Source organism: Crocodylus siamensis, chromosome 5 (assembly GCF_052110815.1).
Source record: "Crocodylus siamensis isolate JL-2025a chromosome 5, ASM5211081v1, whole genome shotgun sequence".
NCBI classification, from domain to species: domain Eukaryota; kingdom Metazoa; phylum Chordata; order Crocodylia; family Crocodylidae; genus Crocodylus; species Crocodylus siamensis.
In genome coordinates this window covers 149,084,417-149,106,604 of record NC_143399.1, presented here as the reverse complement: position 1 = coordinate 149,106,604, position 22,188 = coordinate 149,084,417, and the positions used below count along the sequence as shown (strand labels likewise).

The 22,188-nt window shown below is 41.9% G+C and overlaps 1 protein-coding gene and 1 long non-coding RNA gene across 2 annotated transcripts in view; both read left to right on the top strand.

Moving 5' to 3' along the window:
* CHN2 (chimerin 2) overlaps positions 1-13,098 on the top strand; it is a 230,455-nt gene extending 217,357 nt beyond the window's left edge. Inside the window, exons 11-13 of the mRNA XM_090046649.1 lie at positions 1,934-2,071; positions 3,899-4,004; positions 11,292-13,098. Coding sequence (XP_089902775.1) covers positions 1,934-2,071; positions 3,899-4,004; positions 11,292-11,463 — 416 coding nt within the window. The 3' untranslated portion in view covers positions 11,464-13,098. The remainder of the gene's footprint in view (positions 1-1,933; positions 2,072-3,898; positions 4,005-11,291) is intronic.
* A 799-nt stretch (positions 13,099-13,897) lies between these two features.
* Positions 13,898-21,037, top strand: LOC149864729 (uncharacterized). Its single transcript, XR_016442251.1, has 3 exons — positions 13,898-15,367; positions 16,461-16,617; positions 20,635-21,037. It is a non-coding gene; the product is annotated as an uncharacterized LOC149864729 (long non-coding RNA).
* The last annotated feature ends 1,151 nt before the right edge of the window (positions 21,038-22,188 follow it).

Below are 22,188 nucleotides of genomic sequence, written 5' to 3'. Positions count from 1 at the left end.
GTTGCTCCTATTAATCTTGATGAGTATCCTCTGAGATGAATGCCATAGGTTTGTACAGGACCTTAAGAATCAACATGAATAGTTTTGTCCTGCAGTGAAAATATAAATTGAAACCTTTTCAACAGTATATTACCCTTCAAGAAGCTTTTGTTGTCCCCACTGTAGAAACCATGCCTCAAGCACTTATCTACCGAAGGGGCCACATGCTTCCCATTACAGTAGGATCCTGCATTCCACTATTATAATTATTTAAATTCACAACACCCTTGTAAAGTAGGAAAGTGAGATCATCATCAGTTTACTTATTTGCAGTTGATAATAAAGAGAATAAGAGACTTACTCCAGGCCACATATGAAGCTTGTTGTGGAGCCAGGAATTAGGTCAGTCCTCTCAAGATGCTAGCCAGCACCCCAACCAATGTGATTTTCCTCTCTTAAGAGTGAGAATGCTATACATTCATTGAGGCTGGTGCAAATAAAGGGTGAGCATGTCACTTGTGGGTGTAGGGGAAAGAGTTAGAATATCTAAGAATTTTTAGACTGAAAAAATGGGGACATGAAGGTTAGAGAGGGGAAGTTATACACATACAAATAGTGTTAATGAATGTGACAAAGATGTGTCAATTAATGTGACAAGGATGTGGCCTGAAAAGGAAAAGTGCTACTTGAAGCCCATGAGCTAGTCCTAATCTCCTCCTCTTTAGTAGGTGGGAAGCAGATGAGATTTATGTAGCCAGTGGTCAGCAATGTGAAGGAGAAATGGCACTAGGACACGCTGCCTGCCTGTCCCAGCCAGCTACTGCTTCTCCCTGCTGCCTGGCTGTGGCACAGCACAGATGCACCTCCCCATTACACAGCTGCACTGCGAGGCAGACGGAGCCCCCTGCTACTGAAGCCCCAGATGAATGGACCAGATCCAATGGCTCCACAGGCCAGGTCTAGCCTGTGGACTATAGGTTGCTAACCTCTGATGTAGGCACAGCAGAAATGGTGGCCTTCAGAACAAACAAAATTAGAGTACACAGTAGAAAAATTTCTGCAAATAGTCATTTGAATTTGAAAACAAATTTTAATTCAGCTATGCTGACAATTTATTGTTTTGACTTCCTGCAGAGATTTAAGTGGGTTATAGTTACTTGCAATAATTGCAGATTTTAAGCAAAATTATTTAAAATTCTCTGAAAAGGAATTTGGAATTTTTCTGTTGAAATATGTAATTTTTTGTCATTGGGGTTACATGCATCATTTAGTCATTTAAGAGAAACTGTCAGAGCAGGAATACTTAAATTCAGATATTTCGTGTTAAGAAATCATTCAATTTGAAATAGAGAGAGATGTTATAGAATTTCTGAAAAACAAGAGGCTTTTGTGACTTGCTTAAAACTGTGGCCAAGTTGATGAAACACTAGCACAGAAATTTGGAGAAGCAAGTTCTGTTCTGAATTCTGCTACTAGTCTGTTTGGTGACCTTGGGCATATCGCTTTCGGGCCTCGGTTTCACCACATGCAAAATGATGCTTGCAACAGTTACCAAGTATTTTAAGATCTGTGAATTTTAAGAGCTACATAAAAATGAAGTACTATTTTATTTTCAATATTTAAATAGGCTAAATCCAATAAAAATATTTCTTGGGGTCTTTCAGTCAGTACTGAACATATAAATGGGTTGATGCATTGCAGTTATTGTTAATACATTCACTAGCTTATACTGAAGATGTGAACAATCAACACCTTCTAAAAGTTGGAAAGACTTGCTTCTCATTAATACACTGGAGAGTTGGCAGTATGTTCTTATTAAAATGTTCCAAAAGTTTTCAGGGTGTTTTTTTTTAACTTTTGGTCAGGTTGGAAGGCGTAAATCTTAATCCGTTTTTTAAAGGCCTACCCTTGCTAAAGTAAAAATTATTCTGTTTTAACAATGGTTGTCTTCCAGATGGTGACAGGGCTGATATCTCTGCCAGTATATATCCAGACATAAACATTATTGCTGGAGCACTGAAGCTGTATTTCAGAGATTTGCCGATTCCTGTAATCACCTATGATACCTACTCCAAGTTTATAGAGGCATCAAGTAAGAACTGTGTAATAACTCACATCATTCTTTAATTACATTTTCTCCTAAAAAAGTAGTGTGTGAAATAACTCAAGCCTTTCCAAAAAAGTGGAAACACATATTTTGTTCATTACTCTTTCACCATATGCTTCCTTTAAATGACATGCTTATATTACTGGTGATCGAGAGCCATGACCTACAACTATTAAAAAATAACTGGCTAGTATAAAACAGCCTAACTTCTCTTAAGTCAATGGAGCTATACCTTACACCAGCTGAGGGTCTGAGCTATTGTTTGTTCTAATGAATGGTGTTTGCACAGATGTCCTAAAATATACAATTCTGCACTGAGGGGTAAAAAGCCTCCAACAACATCTCCTGTAACTGGGCTCAGCACTGTCGAAATCCCTAGAGACAGGGAGAGAAGAATCCTCTTTGTAATCTATCAGCTACAGAGTAGCATTGCAGCTATTCTTTAGCTGTTAGTGTATACATAGGAATGGAGTAGCTGCCACAGTACTTATTCCCATACTTCCATAAGATGGAAATGGTTAGTGAATCTATCAGACCATGACCCATCCAGCCACTGTGAGACAGCATGCAGTGAGCAGCTGCAGAGCCAGGCTTTATAGTAAGCAGTGCACATTTTTGTGGGGGCTCTGAAGATCTCTGTTCCTGCTGAATGGTAGTAAGACAGTACTGGTTCCAAACAAAAGCCACTGGATGAAGAAGTGGGATTTGCCTATATGCCTTCTTTCATGGAGCAGTATCACACAAAAAAATACTTAGTTAGAAAAACTTGCTAAAACAGAATCACCCTGAACCTAAGTTAGTGTGCAGTTCAATTCTGAAAGTGTTTAAAGAATAAAGCAATTTAACATATGTAATCAGAAATATGCATTATTTTAATAAAAGTGCCCTTATTCATTTAGTACTATACTTGAGATAAACATGCATGCATAAAAAATAAGCACAATGTCCTAAACCAACAGCTTTCCCTCCCCTTCACTTTTCTTCAGATGGCTGTCCACAAGCAATCTCGTGCCTCTCTTCCTTGCATTCCCCTGCTTCTCTTTTGACAGAGAAATTCTTCTTGTTATTTATTTCATCCGAGCCCATTATTTATAAGGTCTTTTTGTTGCATAATCCTATCAGTCCTTTAAAGTAGTGCATAAGGTTTTGTAGTCTTCTAAGGTCTAATCTCTATACACTCCAAAGTTTTGCTGACAAATCATGCAACAGATAAAAAGTTATCATAAATCAGGAGCAATGTCGCCACTATTTTCTTACAGAATATATAGCTTGCAATCAGATATTCTGATGTTGCTAGCTACTATGTTACCTACATAGCAGTCCTTATATCACTGTTCTCTAAATATTTGAACATGATCAGGAGTCACATTCTGTTTCCAGTGTTATTTCATTTCAACCCCACTACTGAATTTTCAGTATAGTTTTGTGTATTTGACTACTGCCTCTGGAAGTAGGATTCCATTTTCCTTGACAGGTAGTACCACATAAAACCCAAGACTAAAATCTCTCAAGTCAGAATATTAAAAACACTATAAAAGGTAGCTCAGGTGCTGCAGGCAGGCATGAAAATAACCTGAAATTACACAAAGTCTGAGTTGCTGATCACTTTACAGATTAAGACTACTTTTCCAAGGATGCAAACATAGCTGTTATCATCTCAATTTGTATGTTTAAAATGTATTCTCACAAGCACATTTAAGAACTAGAGTATATTATTTTTCCTGTAAATGATTCCATAGCAGTATTCTAGCTGTATTGCGTATTTACACGTGCAAAACTATAGCTATATTTATCCTGCTTTGTGTTTCATAGAAATCTCTAATCCTGATGAACGGCTAGAAGCAATCCATGAAGTGTTGATGTTACTTCCAGCTGCACACTATGAGACACTCAGATATCTAATGATTCATCTCAAAAAGTAAGTTAATCTGCATGGAAAATAATCCTTGAACAGTTTACCTCTTCCCTCTTTGAAAAAGAGATGTCATATAAAGTATTGAGAGAGTCTCCATCACAGCTCAGTTGCCACAGATTCCCTTTCAGTGTCTGCCCTCTGCACTCCCATTTTCCCTCACTGCATCTCCAAGTGTCTGGGAGCAGGCCCTGGAAGAAGGAACATGTGTGCTGCTATCCTTGGCTAATGCATGCATGGGAAGAGCCCCAAGGCTGATCATGATTCCCTCCTGTCCCACACTGAAGGGAGCAGCTGTGCAGAGAGTCAGGCTGAGGCAGGGAGAGCGGCAGTAGCATGTAGGTTCCTCCCTCCAGCATGGGGGGCTCCAGCCATGCCTTGCACTCATCTCCCACAGTCTGCGAGGTGGTGTGTCACACCCCCCTTTAGGAGATCCTGGATCCACCCATGCATCTCAGGTATTGTATTAAAAGTATTTTGCTCTTTACATCTTCAGTAGGATTCTCATTCCACCAAAGACAAGAGAGTTTCTGTTTTTTTTTTATTTGGATTGGGGTAAATTTTCCCCATGCCTTGACATGTAGTGGGAGAGGCTCCCTTTGGATCTGTAGAAATTAGATAGATGGGCACCCATCCTATAAGCATGTATGCTTTGAGGGACCCAAAGGGTGCCATTGGCTTTAGTGGAGTTAGGCAGGTACCAGGGTCTTCCTCCATGATTCACGTATATTCTCAGCAGCAAAGTTTTTTGTTAGCTTAGAATTTAATTATGTTTTTCTTCTTTGGCAACCCCCTTTTCTTGTTGATGAAAGATTAGCTGTGTACCAGGGAGAAGGGCCTGCTTCAGCTGCTACAAACTACAGGTGTGCCAAAAAAAAAGAAATCTGACTAATATTTCTCTCTCAAATACTAGTAATTTGCAAATGCTGAACTTCCTCCCATTTTCCTAATAATAATAATAATAATAATAGTATTTGAAGTGAAACAGGCACTTTTCTGTTCTGAAGAATTTTTCTGGAAGCTATGCATGACAAAAAGAGGGAATTAGAATAAAAAACAGGTGTCTGTTGTGAACTGTACAGGCTGTTACATGAGCAACACAGAGTTCTAAGTCCAGCACATAATTCTTATACACACAAAACATGCATTCAGGTCATCAAGCCTTTTGTTTGTATAACAATCATAGGGGAGCACACCCTCTGCACTGGTATCATCTTTCAGTAAGAAAGAAACTGCAAATAGACTACTGAATTATTTTATGCTCCCCTGGTTATGCTTCATTATTACTGTAGTAGATAGTGCTGTATTAAGCCTGGCATCCTGTATGCTGTATTAATGCCAGGAAACTCTTATCATTTTAGACACAGTAGAGCTCCTTTTCTTCCATTTCATACATAAACTTTTGAAAAGTGTCTTCATTAAAAAAAGATAAAAGAAAACATTATCAGCCATGAAAACTGAGCCTTTTAATTGAGCTGAATCAAACTAAAACAATTTAGGCCCCAGATTTATTTAATCAAATTTCATTGTGCTTTCTGATGACTTTTACTCCTAGTAAAAGTCAGTCCTACTTTTACTCAGAGGAAATAGAATGTGATTGATAGCTTCTTACAATGTAGAAACCCAAAAGGAAGCCCCACCCTGTGAAGTTACATAGATATGCTACAGGAGAGAAAAACACGTGTCATTGGCCACAGCTCTGCGGCAGACATGAGGGGGAATGGGAAGTTATGGGTCCACTTTCCTACAGATGCACCAACTAGCACACAGTGCATTGGGACATAATAATATGCCAGTTGTCCATGCAAACTTCTATTTTCCTAAAAAGGAAAGAAAGAATTGTGCTTTCTCAGCACCCTCCTAGGGCACAGATAGCCCTGTTGAAACTTTGCAAACACCAAAGGGTCAGATTCTTTGATCCAGGTACATCTTTTTTATTCTGGGGGCACTCGCGAATCTGGCCACAGCAGAATTCTTTTGGCAGGGATATTTCTCAGACAGCGCACCATCTCAGCTGGCTCCTATGCTAACTGCACTCCACCTTGACAGCAGTACTGTGCTGGGAGAGGGACACATCAGATTTCACTTCAGTTAATACCAGTTAATAACAAGAGTTTAGCCCTTTGGATACCAATGTCCGGTAAACCTCAATCTGACTTAATATACTAGGCTGGCAAAACTAGAAAATCAGGAACCGTAAACAATTTCCTGAAACCTTATTCACCTTCAGCAGGCAGCATTCTGCACATGAGAGAATTTTGCCCTCAAATGGCAGAGTCATGCTTTTGCAGTAAAACAAATACTTATTTTAGTTGAAGGTTGGATAGGCAATGAGATATGAATGCCCATGCTCCTATTTAAACTATGCATATTCAACTCCCAATATAGCAAGTGGATGATGGAAGGATTTGTCCCTAATATTATATTTAAATATATCTGTATGGCAGCTGAAAATGCTCATTCTGATTGTTGTGTGGTGTGGAACTTTTCTGGCCTAAGTTGAAATTCCAAGTAAATGGCAATGCACTTTTCTAAAGTATTCTAACAAAGAACTTAGTTTATCATATTGCCAACAATTTTCCCATGTTCTATGGATGCCCATATCAGATTGTGTGCATCTAGGAGAGTATCAATCCATTTATCTCTATTCAGGGTTCCTCTTTTCTTTCATTTGAATTACTTTTGCCATTGAATTTATAGGAAAAACAGCTGCTTGTGGTACACAAAAAAGCGTGTATTTATATGGTTGATAAAATGTCAGTTTATAATACTGTCATGCCTTTATGGGTGATATATTGTTTCAGCTCATTAAACACCTATTGTTATTTCTAATATGTCATTTTAATACCATATTATGAAAATAATTTGCTTTACAGATTTGGAGTCTCACACATGCTTTCAATTGTTCATTACTTTGGAGTGATTATCTGTGGCTAGCAGCACTTACTTTAGTCTTTTCTTACTGAAGCATATGAGACCATAACTAAAATTCCCAGAAAAAAGCAATGCTTTCCATTACAAAAGGACAAAGCCCAATGCTTTTTCTAAGTTAGGCACAATAAATGATTTGGTTAGACTTTATAGTACAATAATTAATTTCAGAGGTAGTAAAATGTCAGTTCTTCAAAAAAGAAGGAACTTGCTGTAGTCACACTTCTGCCTCATGCATACAAGACCAGAATTTCTCTGAGAAACAATGTCCACCAGGCCTATGCATGCAGCCTGTTTCACCTTGTGCTCCTGTGTGAGAGTATAAAGAATGGAGTAGCTGCAACTCTCCCTCGGTTCCTTCTTACTGCTTCTGGCAGTATTGGGGAATGTGGTAAGTGTCCAGCCCACTAGCTTTGGCTAAACATTCTGGTAAATCTTCTAAATAGCTTTAGAACTCTCGTGATAACCTTAATTTTTGTACCACCAGGATCATTTCAGCCTGTTTAGATAAAGTACAGATTGCTATACTTTGCATGTGTAGGACTTGCTGTGCTGTGGGCTCCTTAACTAACTCTAAACCTGTGGGCTTCGAGCCCTCTGGATCTTATAATGGACCACTCACTTAAAAATTAAATCTGACGTGCCTGTTCTGTCCAGGAGAGTTGCACATACTGAGCTAACATTCAGCATGACTTCACTTGGATATGTAAGTCATGAGATGTGAAACTGAAACTCCATTTTTTTCAGCAATCTTAAGGTAACATTTGTGTGGACCCTGAGTACACTAGCTCCAAGATCCTGCTTGTGGACAAGTCAGCATCATCTATAGTCCCAGCTTGCAAATAAGTTGCACTGAAGAGTGGTAGAAACGAGAAGGCTCGGGGGGAAGGACTAGCCAGTGCACCCCAGCACTGAAATAGACTTGACATCAACAACATTGAAATAAGCTCTAATACTTCCAGTGTCAAAGTACAGAATTTAGGGGTAGTACTCTGAATGCAGAGATAGAAACTCCAGAAGCAGCACGGTGTTCTCCCGATAAGAACACAAAACTTCCTGAGATGCATCCACTTAGGGCCCACAGACTGCTTAGGTTAAGGAGAATATCCTTCTGATCCAAGATACCAGTTTGATGATTCACCCTTTGCATTGACACCAACGCAGTGAACTGAAAGTCTTCAGTGCCAAAGTACCCGCTACTCTCAATAGAAGCTACAAAAAGCACTTGGAGGCAAACTACAGTATTCTTCTTCTCTACATGTGGAGCTAGAACTAGTCCTCTTCTCCACCTCTGGAGTGCGCATTCTCCCTACCTTCAATAAGAAAACAGGCTGTCATGAAGTCAGTCACCATGGAAAGGTTCTACTTCCTTTATTAAACGTAGCCATCACCGGTTTAGCAGTACTTGCACCAACACCCAGGAAACCTGTGGTATCCAAATCGTATATCACCAAGGTTTCACCAGAGTGCACCATCTTATGTGTCAAACAGCTGTTCTTTGCACACTCAAAAAAGAGAAGAGGTCACTCTCCCCATTAGTGTCTGTTGCTGGAGTATCTGGAGTAACCAGATCCAAAAACAGAGCAACAGCAGGGCCTCATGTCATTACCAAAACCTCTCTTGTATTCACTTTGTCATAAATTGGTATCCTCAACAACATCAATATTAGCACCTGACAACTTCAAGTCCATTCTTCTTGTGTAAACTGCAGAGACCCTGGAAAAAGAGATAACAATGACAGAGAAATCCCACAAATTATTTGGTATCTTGTTAGCTTCTGATCCAATCTTGACTATTCTTTCTGTGATTGATGGACTTCTTACCCAGCTAATACCTTATAGGTAGAGGGCTATATAAACCTTGGTTAGACTTACCAATTTTTGTGGGTTGATCATGGTATAAAGAGCAAATACTATGGACATCTTGCAGATGTACTTCAGCAGCCCCACCCCTCAGCACTGATTGGCATTGAAGTCCTGAGGGGGGAGGAGGGAAGAATTGCTGACCACATGGAACAGTCAGCAATTTGCCATCTTCACTGTTGTCTGCCCTTTGTGCAGCCCCACCCCTGAGCACTGATTCGAGAGGCTCCAGGGGAAAGTAAGGATGAAGAGACGGCATTGACCATGATAAAACCTACTGTGAACCTGGTAGTAGAGAAAAGGTTCCATATAACATGAAGGGTACTTTACTTCTTGCCCAAGTATTTCTACCCTTGCCTGAAGCCAGGCTCCTAAGACGTGCTGGCAGAATGAGAAAAAAGTTGGTGGAATCATTCAGGATCCTTATTGTTGGGGGTATTTTTACTCGGTTTATTTGTAAGAAAGTCATGTTCTCCTGCTTCTCAACAGCTGTGTTTTATTGATTGCCAGGACTTACTAGCCAAATCTGATTCCATTATTCCTTGTGACAGCATGGGGAATATAAGAGAGATCATTAAGGAAAATGTTCAGTAAGGACAAGTGCAAAATCCTGCACTTAGGACAGAACAATCCCATGTACTGGTACAGGCTGGGGACTGACTGGCTAAGCAGCAGTTCTGCAGAAAAGAACGGGGGGTTATAGTGGACAATAAGTTGAATATGAGCCAACACTGTGCCCTTGTTGCAAAGAAAGCTAACAGCATACTGGGCTGTATTAATAGGACTGTTGCCAGCTGATCAAAGTGATTCTTCCCCTCTATCCAGCACTGGCGAGGTCATATCTGGAGTACTGTGCCCAGTTTTGGGCTCCCCACTACAGAAAGGATGTGGACAAATTGGAGAGTGTCCAGCAGAGGGCAATCAAAATGGTTAGGGGCCTAGGGCACATGACTTCTAGGAGAGGCTGAGGGAACTGGACTCACCGGCTAGGAAGAGAGATTACACAAACAAGTTTAAGTGATCAGAAATTGTTTTAAACCTGTAACAGAACATAAGTTCAGTGCACATAAACCAGTTTCAAAATGGCTGGAACTGGTTTAAGATAAACCTGGTTGAATGTAGCATCAGACTTAACTGATTTGGGTCAAACCATCTAATGAAACCCTTCCTGGTTTAAGTTAAACCAGAGTCCCCCAGCATCCCAGATGCTTTGGAGCCTTGGGCTGGGTTGGACTGTGCTGTCTGCTCCAGAGAACAGAGCTGGCCCTGCCTCTTTGCTCCCTTGCTGGAGCTCCAGCAGAGACTGAAGGTACAGCAGGGTCTGCCTGGCTTCCCCCTACCACCCCGCCCTTGCCACTTGCTGCTCAAGCAGGGATCCCCCCCACCCCTCCAGTGCTCCAGTGCATTTAAGGAGACAGAGAATCCATGTCTGTCTGTACCTGGATGATTAGCTGACCAGAGACAGACCCCAACAGCAGACTGCAGCAAATTTAGAATACATTATTTGCCTGTTCTTTCAACCAGGAATACCAGTGAACTATGAGAAACTCTCTCTCTTCAACCATAATGACATTAAAGTCCTCATATGGGAACATAGGGAGTCACAGGTATAGTCCTGATGGACACTGCTATTCCAAGTTCTGCCTCACATACATGTACTCAGAGGCAGAACAAGAAGAGCTGGTGCCCTGGGCAAATCCTGCAGGAGAGCAACAGGTGTTCATGCAGGTTCTGAGAGTGTCGAGGGGGCACAAGCAGTTCCAAGAGCTGGGCAGGCAGCAGGCTTACCCTGGGAACTCCTAAACCTTCCCCACTGAGCTGTTGCTGTCAGCTGCTGGTTATTGCTCTTAAAGCAGCAGCAGCTGGGGACTGTTTTGGAGATTCTGGCATGGGTACGGCATGGGGCCACTCTTGTTGCTGGGACAGAGACTCCTTGGGGATGGGGAGCAATTCCAGTGCCCCTCCTAACTTAGCTCCTAGGGCAGGTGCCCTTCTCAGCCACCCCTGGTTATGCTACTGCATGTGCTGACTACAAAACCTTTGAGTCACAATACCTGTAAGGTAGATAACCATTCCTTACATTGTACTTAACTTGTGATTGTTCTTTTGGATAAAGTAATAACCACTAATTCTTTATAACTGGAGGATTAACCACATGACTGAATGTTATTTCTAGCACTTTTTTTTTCAATATCCAGACACAGCAAGTACAGTCTGTTCTACCTCACTGTAATTATTGGTAGTTATATAGTGAACCTTCCAGTTACGTGTATGGGTGTCTTTAAAGGTATCCAAAAACATAGCTCTATGGTAACTTAATCATACTTGCCATGTAACTATAGTGAAGTTACAATCACTGTTTTAAAGTGTAACCAAGAACTTTTAATACAAAAATGTCTTTGTCTATCAATGCTTGAAGTTAAATAGCTCTCTAAAATTAGGATACTATATATTTTTTCTGATAAAAGAAATTACTCTTACTTCATTTCTCCTCTCTCAGGGTTACCTTGCATGAAAAGGAGAATTTTATGAATGCTGAAAATCTGGGAATAGTGTTTGGACCTACTTTAATGAGACCCCCAGAGGACAGTACCCTCGCCACACTGAATGACATGCGGTACCAGAAGCTAATTGTGCAAATTTTAATAGAAAATGAAGATGTCTTGTTTTAGACAAAAAGATAAGTAACTTCATAGCTGTAGCTTTGAAATAATCCATTTCAATGAAAACCAATTTCTTTACAGTTTTTTTTTTTAAGAAGGAAAAGTTACTGGGTCTCACCTCAGTTTCTGCAGTGTTGCAGATGAACGCCAAAATGTTTAATAAAGCTTGTCTCATAGACATATGCCTCTTTTTTAGAAAGAAAAAGGTCAGAAAAGAATCCTCTTACCTTGTGTCTTTTGCCTTGCTTCATATGTATATGTGTTTTGAGAAGTCGCAAACGAGTTTATCGTTAACTTATTAATGAATGCAAAATGTATTTTAATATGGCTAGAGAAGCAGAAAGGTACTTAATCAGTGTTACTTGTATACAGCTATACATTTCCCTTCTTCATAAGGAATAATTATATATGTCAGTCATGAAACAGAAGCTATATTATAAAGATATTTAACTTCAGTTAGCAGAAAGAATGGCATTTTATTTTAGCAAACTATAATTCAATGCAGTGCATTGATTATTTTCCATATATTTTTCCTCCCTTTTTTCTATGACACATTGAAAACACCTAACATTAGTACCATATTCTCCTGACACACCTCTTTTATTGCAAATGCTTTTAAGGAAACTTCCTACATGTATTCTAAATTTCTTTGGAATTTTCTTTTACATTTTAGATACAAGCGTTCTAAGATTGTATTATACTCTTGTAGCCATTCAGTATCTTCCCATATTATCATATTTTTTTCTTCCAAAATGTGGTATTGAAGTTTTCAAAAGTCCTGGTGATAGTATCAGTTTCACATGCCAGATCTTTCTTTGAATACAGTAATGTGTAAATTAAGTGAGGCTGGGACACTGGATATTTTCTGGCCTTGTTGAAAAATTAGCACTTTTTTTGTTAATTACACTTTTTTGTAAGAATCAGGTTATGTTTTTGTCATGTTTCTGTATTTATAAGCGTACAGTAAATGCTGAAAATGTAGGTATTTCTCTTGAATGTGTTTCTTGATGGTTTGTTTTTAAAAACAAGAACATGTACAAAGCATTGAAGCTGGTAAATTTAATCATTGAAAAGTATTTTATTTTTCTCCTTTCACAAACATTGACTTACAGAGCTCATAGGCTAACTGCAATTTATTCTTAATATTAAACGTGTTTCTCAGCATGAAATTTTTCTACAAGCTTAGCAAGGCAGTATACTTTACTACCAAACTGAATTTTCATTGTGAAAAACTATAATAATCTCTCTTCATGATTGTATGAGTCACATGTTTGGTAACTCAGTGATAGGGTTTTCTGAATTATTTCAGGGAGCACATGTTTCTATTGAAATTGAAAAATGTGTGTAACTATAATAATGAAGGAGGGGCAGGATGGGAAAACTGTAAATTTTGTTGTCCTCTAGAGAAGTAACCAAGGGCTAGATAGTAAACCCAGATTGCAGTGCAAATGCTAAATAATTCCAATTTGCTGATCCTATTATAGAGCCTCTTAAAATGTACAGAATTATTTGTTGTAGGTTATGTACTACTTAATACTGTCATAAAAATGATCTGGAAATGGTTTTATTTTGTGAAGTGAAATATGCTTTGTAATTTATAATAGTGTAAATGGAAGGAAAATTCCATTAAATGTGTTAAGAGTTCTTGTGTCTTGTCATTTTGATCATACAGCAACCTGCCAGAAGAAAATCAATATCTATCAGCCCTTCTGACATTACTAGCCTTCCTGGTATTGCTAAAAAGTTGACTATTTGTAAAACTCTGAAATAGTACTACTGATGATCAGCAGTTTCAGATTATTAATGAGACGCTTATGCAACTCCACCATGGTATGAACTTAAATATACACTTGTTTATTGAGCTGTATCCCCAGACTTCACTGCTTAGAAGTTCAAGTAAGCAAAACCCAAGAGATCAATCCAATCACCTATACAAAGAATGTACCTTCCAAGTAGTGGAATCACCAAAGCAGTTTTCTGTTGGCACTGGATTTAGAACCCAGCCTTTATACCTTTGTTCCAAGTGAGCACAACCCTCAGACCAGCCACTACCTTTCCATTCGATAATAGGCAAATGTATTGATGCACAGTAATAACAAAAAAAAAAGCAGCACAAACAATCAAACAATTCTATATATCTACCAAATCCTAGGCCTGTCATCAAAGTCAAAGTACATCTGGCCAGGACGCAGACTTCACTCTGAGGCTGTCCCTTAGGTGCCAGATGTCAGCATTGCATGTCAGCATTCTGGAGGTGGGATACCAAGGCCCACCGCCCCCTTCCAGGGAGCTGTCTGAGATGGGCTGCTGGTACATTCTCAGTCCATGGTGGCCTCGAGGACCCTTCCTGGGGAATGGATTGGGGATGGGGACCCCTCTCAGGGAAGAGAAGGAGAAAGAATGGGGAAGGATGGAAAGAAGACAACAAGGGACAGGGGGGGACCCTTTGTTAATCTCGAGTCTCTGCTTTTGTATTGTCCTTCCCTCCTCATGACTCTTCATTCATGGCTATCTCTGGTTGGTTGTCTCTCTGAGGTCACACGTCCACATAGCATTTTGGGCCTTCTCCTGATTTGGTCTGTTCACCCAAAACTGGGACTCAGCCCCGCTCCTGCTCTGAGGCCTTGTAGCTGGTATCACTTATCTCATGTTATGGGACAGTATGGTATATACTTCCTTGGTTCCCAAACTTTGTGTCCTTGTTGTGTTAGAAAACCTGGTACATGCCCCTTCAAGTCTCAGGCTGTATCCATCTGTTGGCCTTGCCGTGCTAGACAGGCTGTCTGCCTCCAGGACTATATGGAACTGTGTGTGTGAAACTCAGGCTCTTACAAATCCATTAGTCCCTGCTGCCCATCTTGAGCCCTTATAATGCATATATCTATACCTATAAGCCAATTCCAAAAAACCAGACCTTTAAATACCATTTTCAAGCCAACATTTTCCACATACTTATATGTAAATGTGTGTATATGATTTAACTTCAGTTCTTTTCAGTTAGTCACTGTAGTTTGGGGTTTTTTTCTGGAGAAACTATTCTTGGTGACATTCCTGAATAGACAAAAAGGTGAACAAAGGTCTGCCCTGCTCTTGCTCCCCTACTCTTCATATGCAGTAAGACAGTACCTTTGACGTACCTTGTTTCCTGAGTGCCAGTTACATATAGAAGAAGGTAGTTCCTTCAGCAGTATCAGTGAAAATTAGCTCTGAATGAAGAAAGTCTCTAATTTTTGTGATAACATTACTTGAAAAAGAAAAGAAGTGGAGCAGAGGGAGAAGGGAGTGTCAAAATACAAATCTGGAATTGATGGCTGGTTTCTGCCTCCGCTGAATGAAGGATAGTCCCCACCTGTAGAATACAAGACTCCACTCCAGTCTCTTTGTTCTTACATTCCCAATTCTGATTTTTTTTAATGCAAGCAAAATGTATGTGCAACAATGTCTGGCAAAGCAAAGAACAAGGTATATACAGACAGCAGTGACATGCTCGAGGCCACATAGATCTAGGTCCATCTGAATTGTACCAAGCCTTCCTTCCACAGAATATGGCAAATACAGTGGTGTGATAGCTTCTTGGTCTCTGCTAAAGAGCAGGGAGAATAGTTTGCAAGATGCCCCAGGAGGTTCTTGTATGGCTCCTCCTATTTCCCTGTTGGACCATCTCATCTTAAGGATCCCTAGTCACAGATGAGAACTCTGGTTTCACAAAAGTCTGTTGGCAAAAGGTTATTTTGCCTGAACTTTTCCTGGTTCCCCATACATGCTCTGGCAGTATTAGTGGCTCTTGACACATTGTCTCCTTATTTCACTCACATGACAGCTGCTATTCTTCACACAGGCCCCACAGCTCAGCCGCTGGATTCCTGAAAGGCAGCAGACGGGCAGCACTAATGTTACTCCCTGCAATATTAAGGTAACTTAGACTCAGATAAATTAGCAAAAAAAATTGCACTTTCCTTCCCTGTTCTTTGGGCATGTCTTATCAGTTTGTAAATTGTATGGGTTTAGTAGAAGATGTTGAAATTTAGTCTTTAGTCCTCAGGCTTATAAAGTTCATCTGATAGCTGTTTCAGAGAGTGGAGACTTGAAGAGGTGGTTGTAAAAGAAAGACGTTACAGAAGATACAAGACCTAGTTTTGAACTCCAGTTCTGTACCGGTGCAGTTGGGTTCAAGGTGTAGAGTTGGGCACATTGCCCCACATTGAAGAAGGATGGATTAAGTCCCCAGTAGGACTAGATTTTCTCTTTTTTTCCTTCTTCATACAGTTGAAAATACAATTTGAGCACATGGGTTTATCTCAAAGCACATGATCCCTGTGGGGAATCCAACCACTTCTCAATTAGTTCTGCTGAAAAGCAAGGTATATTATCCAGGGACAGGGCATAGTGCTAATGTAGATCTGCTTCCTGGTTGTTATTCAAGCTAGCACAGTCTAAGCTGTGTAGACAATTTAGGAGCCAGGTTTGGGTCCTCCAGAAGATGGAGCGTGGATAACTGGTGCCCCCGTAGTCAGGGTGGGCACATGCCCCCCCAGCAACCAGTTAGCAGTGGTGGGGGGGCACCCCACACAGCCAATCTCACCAACTGGGGGGGTTCCCCCTTGCAAAACTCACCAATGGGGAGTGGGGAGGTCCCCCATGGCAAAATTCACCAACCAGGAAGCAGCCACGGCCCTCCCAGAAGTGGCCACAGTGCGATATCCGGTGCTCCCACTCCCCAGCCAGTGCCTGCAGGGGGCATACCAGTGCTCCTGCCCCCTGCCCTGCCCCCCTGCCTAAGCGGGGAGCGCAGCGTATCAGGGGTGTACATGCACCCCTGTGGACCCCCTACACGTTGCCACTGAAATGGAAGAAAGAGGTCCTAATAACTCTTAATCCCCACTGCAGCTATAGTTATAATCCAGGCCAAGACCCCAGGTCTTCACAGTTCAACAGCCAGACAGGTACCAGATAATTTGGACAATAAAATCAAGGTTATAATTGGGAAACTGCTGAATCCATTTTAGAAGGAAGACTGACCTGAAAAGGGCTAGAGAACAGCTGATTGGAGCCCACAAATGTTTGTTTTGGCTTTGGGTTTTATCCCACAAGGTTGAGGATTGTTCCACCCATCAGCAGAAGGACATTAAGGACCAGAGTGGACACTGAGGCACTGCTAAAAGGGTAAGTGTCCCCATGGCATGGTGGTTATGAGAAATATGACCAAAAAATCTTCCTTTAAAAATTCTTTGTTCTCAGTGTGAGAGTGACAGTTAAAGTTCGATGCACCTTCCCCAGACTGGGGGGTGGGGGTCACACCACAACTGTATGTGCTGACTTGCTAAGGAACTTGATGCAATTTGTATGAAAATGGCAAAAACTAATGAGGACAGGTGGTATGTCCAATATGATCCAAATACATGAAAATATTTTGTGTATATGCATTAAGTTATTTATATGGTTCCCATTACCGCAGTATCTGGCCAGGTCTGGTTCCTCTAAGCCACATCCTTAACATTGCATGCAGCCTTCATAACTAGGGAGTCTGCTACAAAAAAAAAATACTCCCAGTCCACAGAGCCTTGGGGCTTCAAGACTGGCAACCCATTGTTGCATCCCACAGGTCCACACTGAGGGGATACACATATACAGTAGGTTGTAGATCACACGTTTCCTCCTAAGACATACCAAAATACTGAGGAGCCCCTTTAGAGTTCATTCCACTACACATGTGAGATATAAGACTGCTCACATAACCTCCATGAATTATGCCTGTCCCTCATGCGCCTTTGAACAATGAAACTGTGCTAGTGTTTTGCTTTTCCTACAGAGAAGGGATGAAATAAACCCATGTATGTATCAGGAAAATCTAGTTAGATCAGTGTATCATTGATCTGATATGCGCTAAAAAGGATCAGGGTTGGATTACTTTCCTATTTCCAGTACATAAACTCTGGAATGTGCGCAGAAGCAGTGTAACATGCGGACTGCTTGCTTGCAAAAAAAAGTTTTCCCTGAATATGCTGCACTCTAGAGCGGCCAGACCTTTTGAAAGGAGAGAGTAATGGTAGTACCTTCAGCTTTTATTTCCAAAGAAGTTGTTTCTATGTAAACACTAACCTTTGTAACAATCTTGGGTAAGACAATGTCTTGTGACTGACTTTCACTAGTGACTTTCACATGGAGCTTTTGATGATCTCTGCGTGCAACCTTGCATACACATACAATTTGCTTCCTTCCTCAACTCCTTCTGCACCTTCACAGCAGTGTTTCCTTCCAAAAAAAATTATAAATAATTTCAGATAGTATGTTCCTTTTCTGTACATGGTTTTCAGTCAAGCAACTGTACGCTCTTAAGAGTAAGAAATCTCTTAGAAACAGACTTAAATCAAAACCCCACACATGAACAACGTGGGGATGTTTGAATTTATCTTAACTCATGCAAGCCTATAATAAGCACAGAAGAATAATAGAACTAGCACATCATATTTTCTACGGAAAGTTCTGTTACATGTAATGTATAATAATATAATGTGGTAATAGGTCAGGTTATATGAGCCTGTAACAGAAAGGCTGTGTCCTTCAACAGCACTTCACCAATAAAAATCTGAGGGTGTCTGTAGTCCAAGGGCATGTCTACATGAGGCAGTTGCCTAATTAGCTCCGCAGTAAACATCTAGGCATCTACATGTGTGGCTGTATTAGGTCGCAGGAAACTACTTAACTCTGCAGCAGGTTAGTACCTGTAAATAAAAGTACTATCCTGTTGCAGAGTTTTTTTCTTGCATGGCAATGCACATGTAGATGCTGCCCCATCTGGCTGGGCACAAGGGGCTTCAGTGCTTATATATATAGATTTCATAGACATTAGAGCTGGAAGGGACCTTGGGAGATCATCGAGTCCAGCCCCCTGCCCAAAGGGCAGGAAGTCAGCTGGGGTCATAGGATCCCAGCAAGATAAGCATCCAATTTACTCTTGAAGGTGTTCAATGTAGGCGCTTGAACCACCTCCGCTGGCAGACTGTTCCAGACCGTGGGGGCTCGGACAGTAAAGAAATTCTTCCTTATGCCCAGCCTGAAACGGTCTTGCAGGAGTTTGTGACCGTTCGACCTAGTCATCCCTTGGGGCGCTCTGGTGAACAGATGTTCCCCCAGATCCTGGTGGTCACCCCTGATAAACTTGTAGGTGGCCATCAGATCACCCCTGAGCCTGCGCTTTTCCAGGCTAAAGAGTCCCATGGCTCTCAGCCTGTCATCGTAAGATCTGTTTTCCTGACCTCTGATCATGCGCGTGGCTCTCCTCTGGACTCTCTTAAGCTTCTCCACATCCTTTTTGAATTGTGGAGCCCAAAACTGGACGCAGTACTCCAGCTGCGGCCTCACTAAGGCCGAGTACAAGGGGAGAATGACGTCCCGGGATTTGCTCAAGAAGCATCTATGGATGCACGCCAGCATTTTGGTCGCTTTACTAGCCGCAGCATCGCATTGGAGGCTCATGTTCATCTTGTGGTCAATGATGACCCCCAAGTCTTTTTCTTCTGTAGTGCTATCCAACGTAGCAGTGCCGAGCCTATAAGAATGCTGCAGGTTTTTCCTCCCAAGGTGGAGAACCTTGCATTTTTCGGTGTTAAACACCATGAGGTTCTCATCTGCCCATTTGCTGAGCTTGTCCAGGTCAGCCTGGATCACCCGCCTATCTTCTGGCGTGGATGCTTTGCCCCAAAGTTTGGTGTCATCGGCGAACTTGGCCAGTCCACTCCTGACTCCAATGTCCACATCGTTAATGAATATGTTGAACAGTATGGGTCCCAGGACAGAGCCTTGAGGGACCCCACTGGTCACAGGGCACCACGATGAGTGACTGCCATCGATTACAACCCTCTGGGTCCGACCACGAAGCCAATTTCCCAGCCAGCGGATCGTGGTGGAGCCAAAGCCACAACTGGGCAGTTTGGCCAAGAGGTGATCATGGGATACCAGATCAAAAGCTTTTTTGAAGTCAAGATATATGACATCAACCTCTTCTCCCTTGTCCAGGTGATAGGTCACCTGGTCATAGAAGGAATGAGATTGGTCAAACAAGACCTACCCGCAACAAACCCATGCTGGCTGTCCCTTAGAATGTTAGCCTGGGCCAGTCCCTCAAGGATGGCCTCCTTAATCAACTTTTCTAAGATCTTCCCCAGGATAGAAGTCAGGCTAATGGGCCTGTAGTTAGCCGGATCCACTCTCCTCCCTTTCTTGAAGATCGGCACCACATTGGCCTTCTTCCAGTCTTCAGGCACTACACCAGAGCGCCAGGAGTTTTCAAAGATCCGTGCCAGGGGCTGGGCTATGACGCTCGCCAGCTCCTTGAGTACCCTGGGGTGCAGGTTGCCAGGGCCAGCTGACTTGAAGGTATCCAGCTTCTCAAGGTGTTCCTTCACGAGGTCAGCATTGATGGAGGGTAGGGGATCCCCCTCACCCAGATTTCCCTGTCCCATAGCAGGCATGGGCATCCCGTGTGACTGATGAAAGACTGACGCAAAGTACCTATTTAATAGGTTGGCTTTTTCCTGGGCGTCAGTTGCCCCATCTGGTTTAGCAGGGGTCCAACATTGCCCTTGCTTTTCCTCCGGCTCCCCACATATCTGAAAAAGGACTTTTTGTTGTCCTTGATGCCTGAAGCTAGTTGGAGTTCAGTTGCAGCCTTGGCTTTCCTGGTTTGCTTCCTGCAGGACTGGACCAGCGCTCAGGCTGCCTGCCAACTAGCCCTGCAATGAAGCACTCTCATGCCCCAGCCAACCCCTTCACAGCACATTGAACCAAATCAGAGCCCCCCTGGCAGCTGGGGCTGCTCTGATCAGGCTCAATGTGCTGCAGTATTAGGCACACATGTAAACGTGGCATCCAGGAGCAGAAAACTCTGACACTCTGCTGTGTATTAATATGCACATATAGATACGCCCTTTGTCTCCTAAATGCCCTTTTCCTATATATCGCCGTAAGAGTTGGAACTTGGAGCATTACTTGCATTTCTGTTCCTGTATTTGAATGTTTTGGGGCCAAGAATAGTATATTCTCAATGGAAGATGCTTGATCCTTAAATTCTCTTTTTCCATAGGTCTGATGGAACCTGAAGTCCTGGTCCTACAGATATTAAAACGTGATAGTTGCTGACTGTTAGGAAATGATGCAAAGCCCATCTTTTCTCTTACACAGGTGTGTAGGCTGACCTCCCCTCCGCACCAGACGGGCCTTCCCTTCACTCCGAGAGGATTCTTCGACCACAGACAGCCCCACTCCACCCAAAGAGGACCCCCGCAATGAGACTCTATGTGGACTGAGGCACTTCCTCTGAACCACTTCCTCCACCATTGCGGACCATTGTAACGGGTTTGTGTGTATCTACTTTCTCTCTCAGCGTTGCGAACCCCCTCCCTCCCCTTCCCCCATCTCCCACCCCCGGGGTTAGTTGGCTAACATTGTATCTCCTGTAACCTAGTTGCATTCCCCTCCTCACCCCCATCCCTCTATTGTTAGTCCCTCGCTTGGGCGATATGTATTTCCACATCAGCTTTGTCATCTTTTTCTCTGGATTCCCAATCCTAAACATTTACTAATAAAAGTCAATATGTTCTGGGAGAGTTATATTGATATTAGTTAATATGACGTAGTTCTGTGTGTGAGTGCACTTGCATGAGCTTCTGTGCAAACCATGAGAAGCATTTTATAAGGAAATAAGTATGCAAGCTTAGAGTCTGCCATTTGCCCTTTTCCCTCAGTAATCCATACTCACTAAGGCCTAAATGTGTGATCCTCCGAAATATTGAGCCCTAAAAAACACAAAATAATCTTTGTAGACTTTTAAGAGGGAAAGTGGGGCTGCAAGGTAACATCCAATGGTCATCACAAGCTATTCCATGTGAGCATCACAGTATGGGACATGGTAGTATGTGGTCAGCCTAAGGAAGGAGGTAGCAAAGGACAGATGTTCTACATGGCACATTTCTTCAAAAAAACCCCAAACCCTTCCCTTTTTAACCCTGAAAATGTCACTTGAATCCCCCCAAAATATTCTCCTTTCCTACCCAGGCTTTCCAGTTCTTCAGCGTGTGCATACTCTGAACTTCATTATCACAAGTAATCCCACTGAAATCAGTGCATCTATTCAAAGCAGAAAAGTTTAGCAGTGTATACGTGTTGGAGGAATCAAAGCCCTAATGAGCCCCATTGGAACTATACACAGTTCTGGCAAGACTGCTAGAAACAGAAAACACTAATCAAAATACAGCAAGGAAGCTGGTGATACTGCTCATGTCAGTGAGAAACTAATGGTTAATTAGACTTTATGGCTGAGATCTATGTGATATTTTTACCAAAAGATCATAGTCTACATTTCATTTTCTAGGCCCATCCCTTGTCTTGCCACCCCAAAAACTGGAATGATAGGACTTTACTGATCCTTTTGGTGCCAAGTTTGGGTTCTAGTAACTTTTCCTTTCCTATGAACTTCCTTGTGGCTATTCACATGGCTCTAATTCAACCATGCATGACAGTAACAGCAGTAAAACTCAGGTGACAAGCATTGATTAACTGATTCTCAACATAGCCACAGATGTAGGCAAAGGTTATTTCCACTTTTCTGATGAGTATACAATGACACAGAAAGTTCAGCAGCTTGGCCATGGTTATACAGCAACCCAGACTGCTGATTCCCAGGCGGCTTTAATAACTGTGTTGCCCTCTTCATCTGACTCTTAGCATTTTAACCTC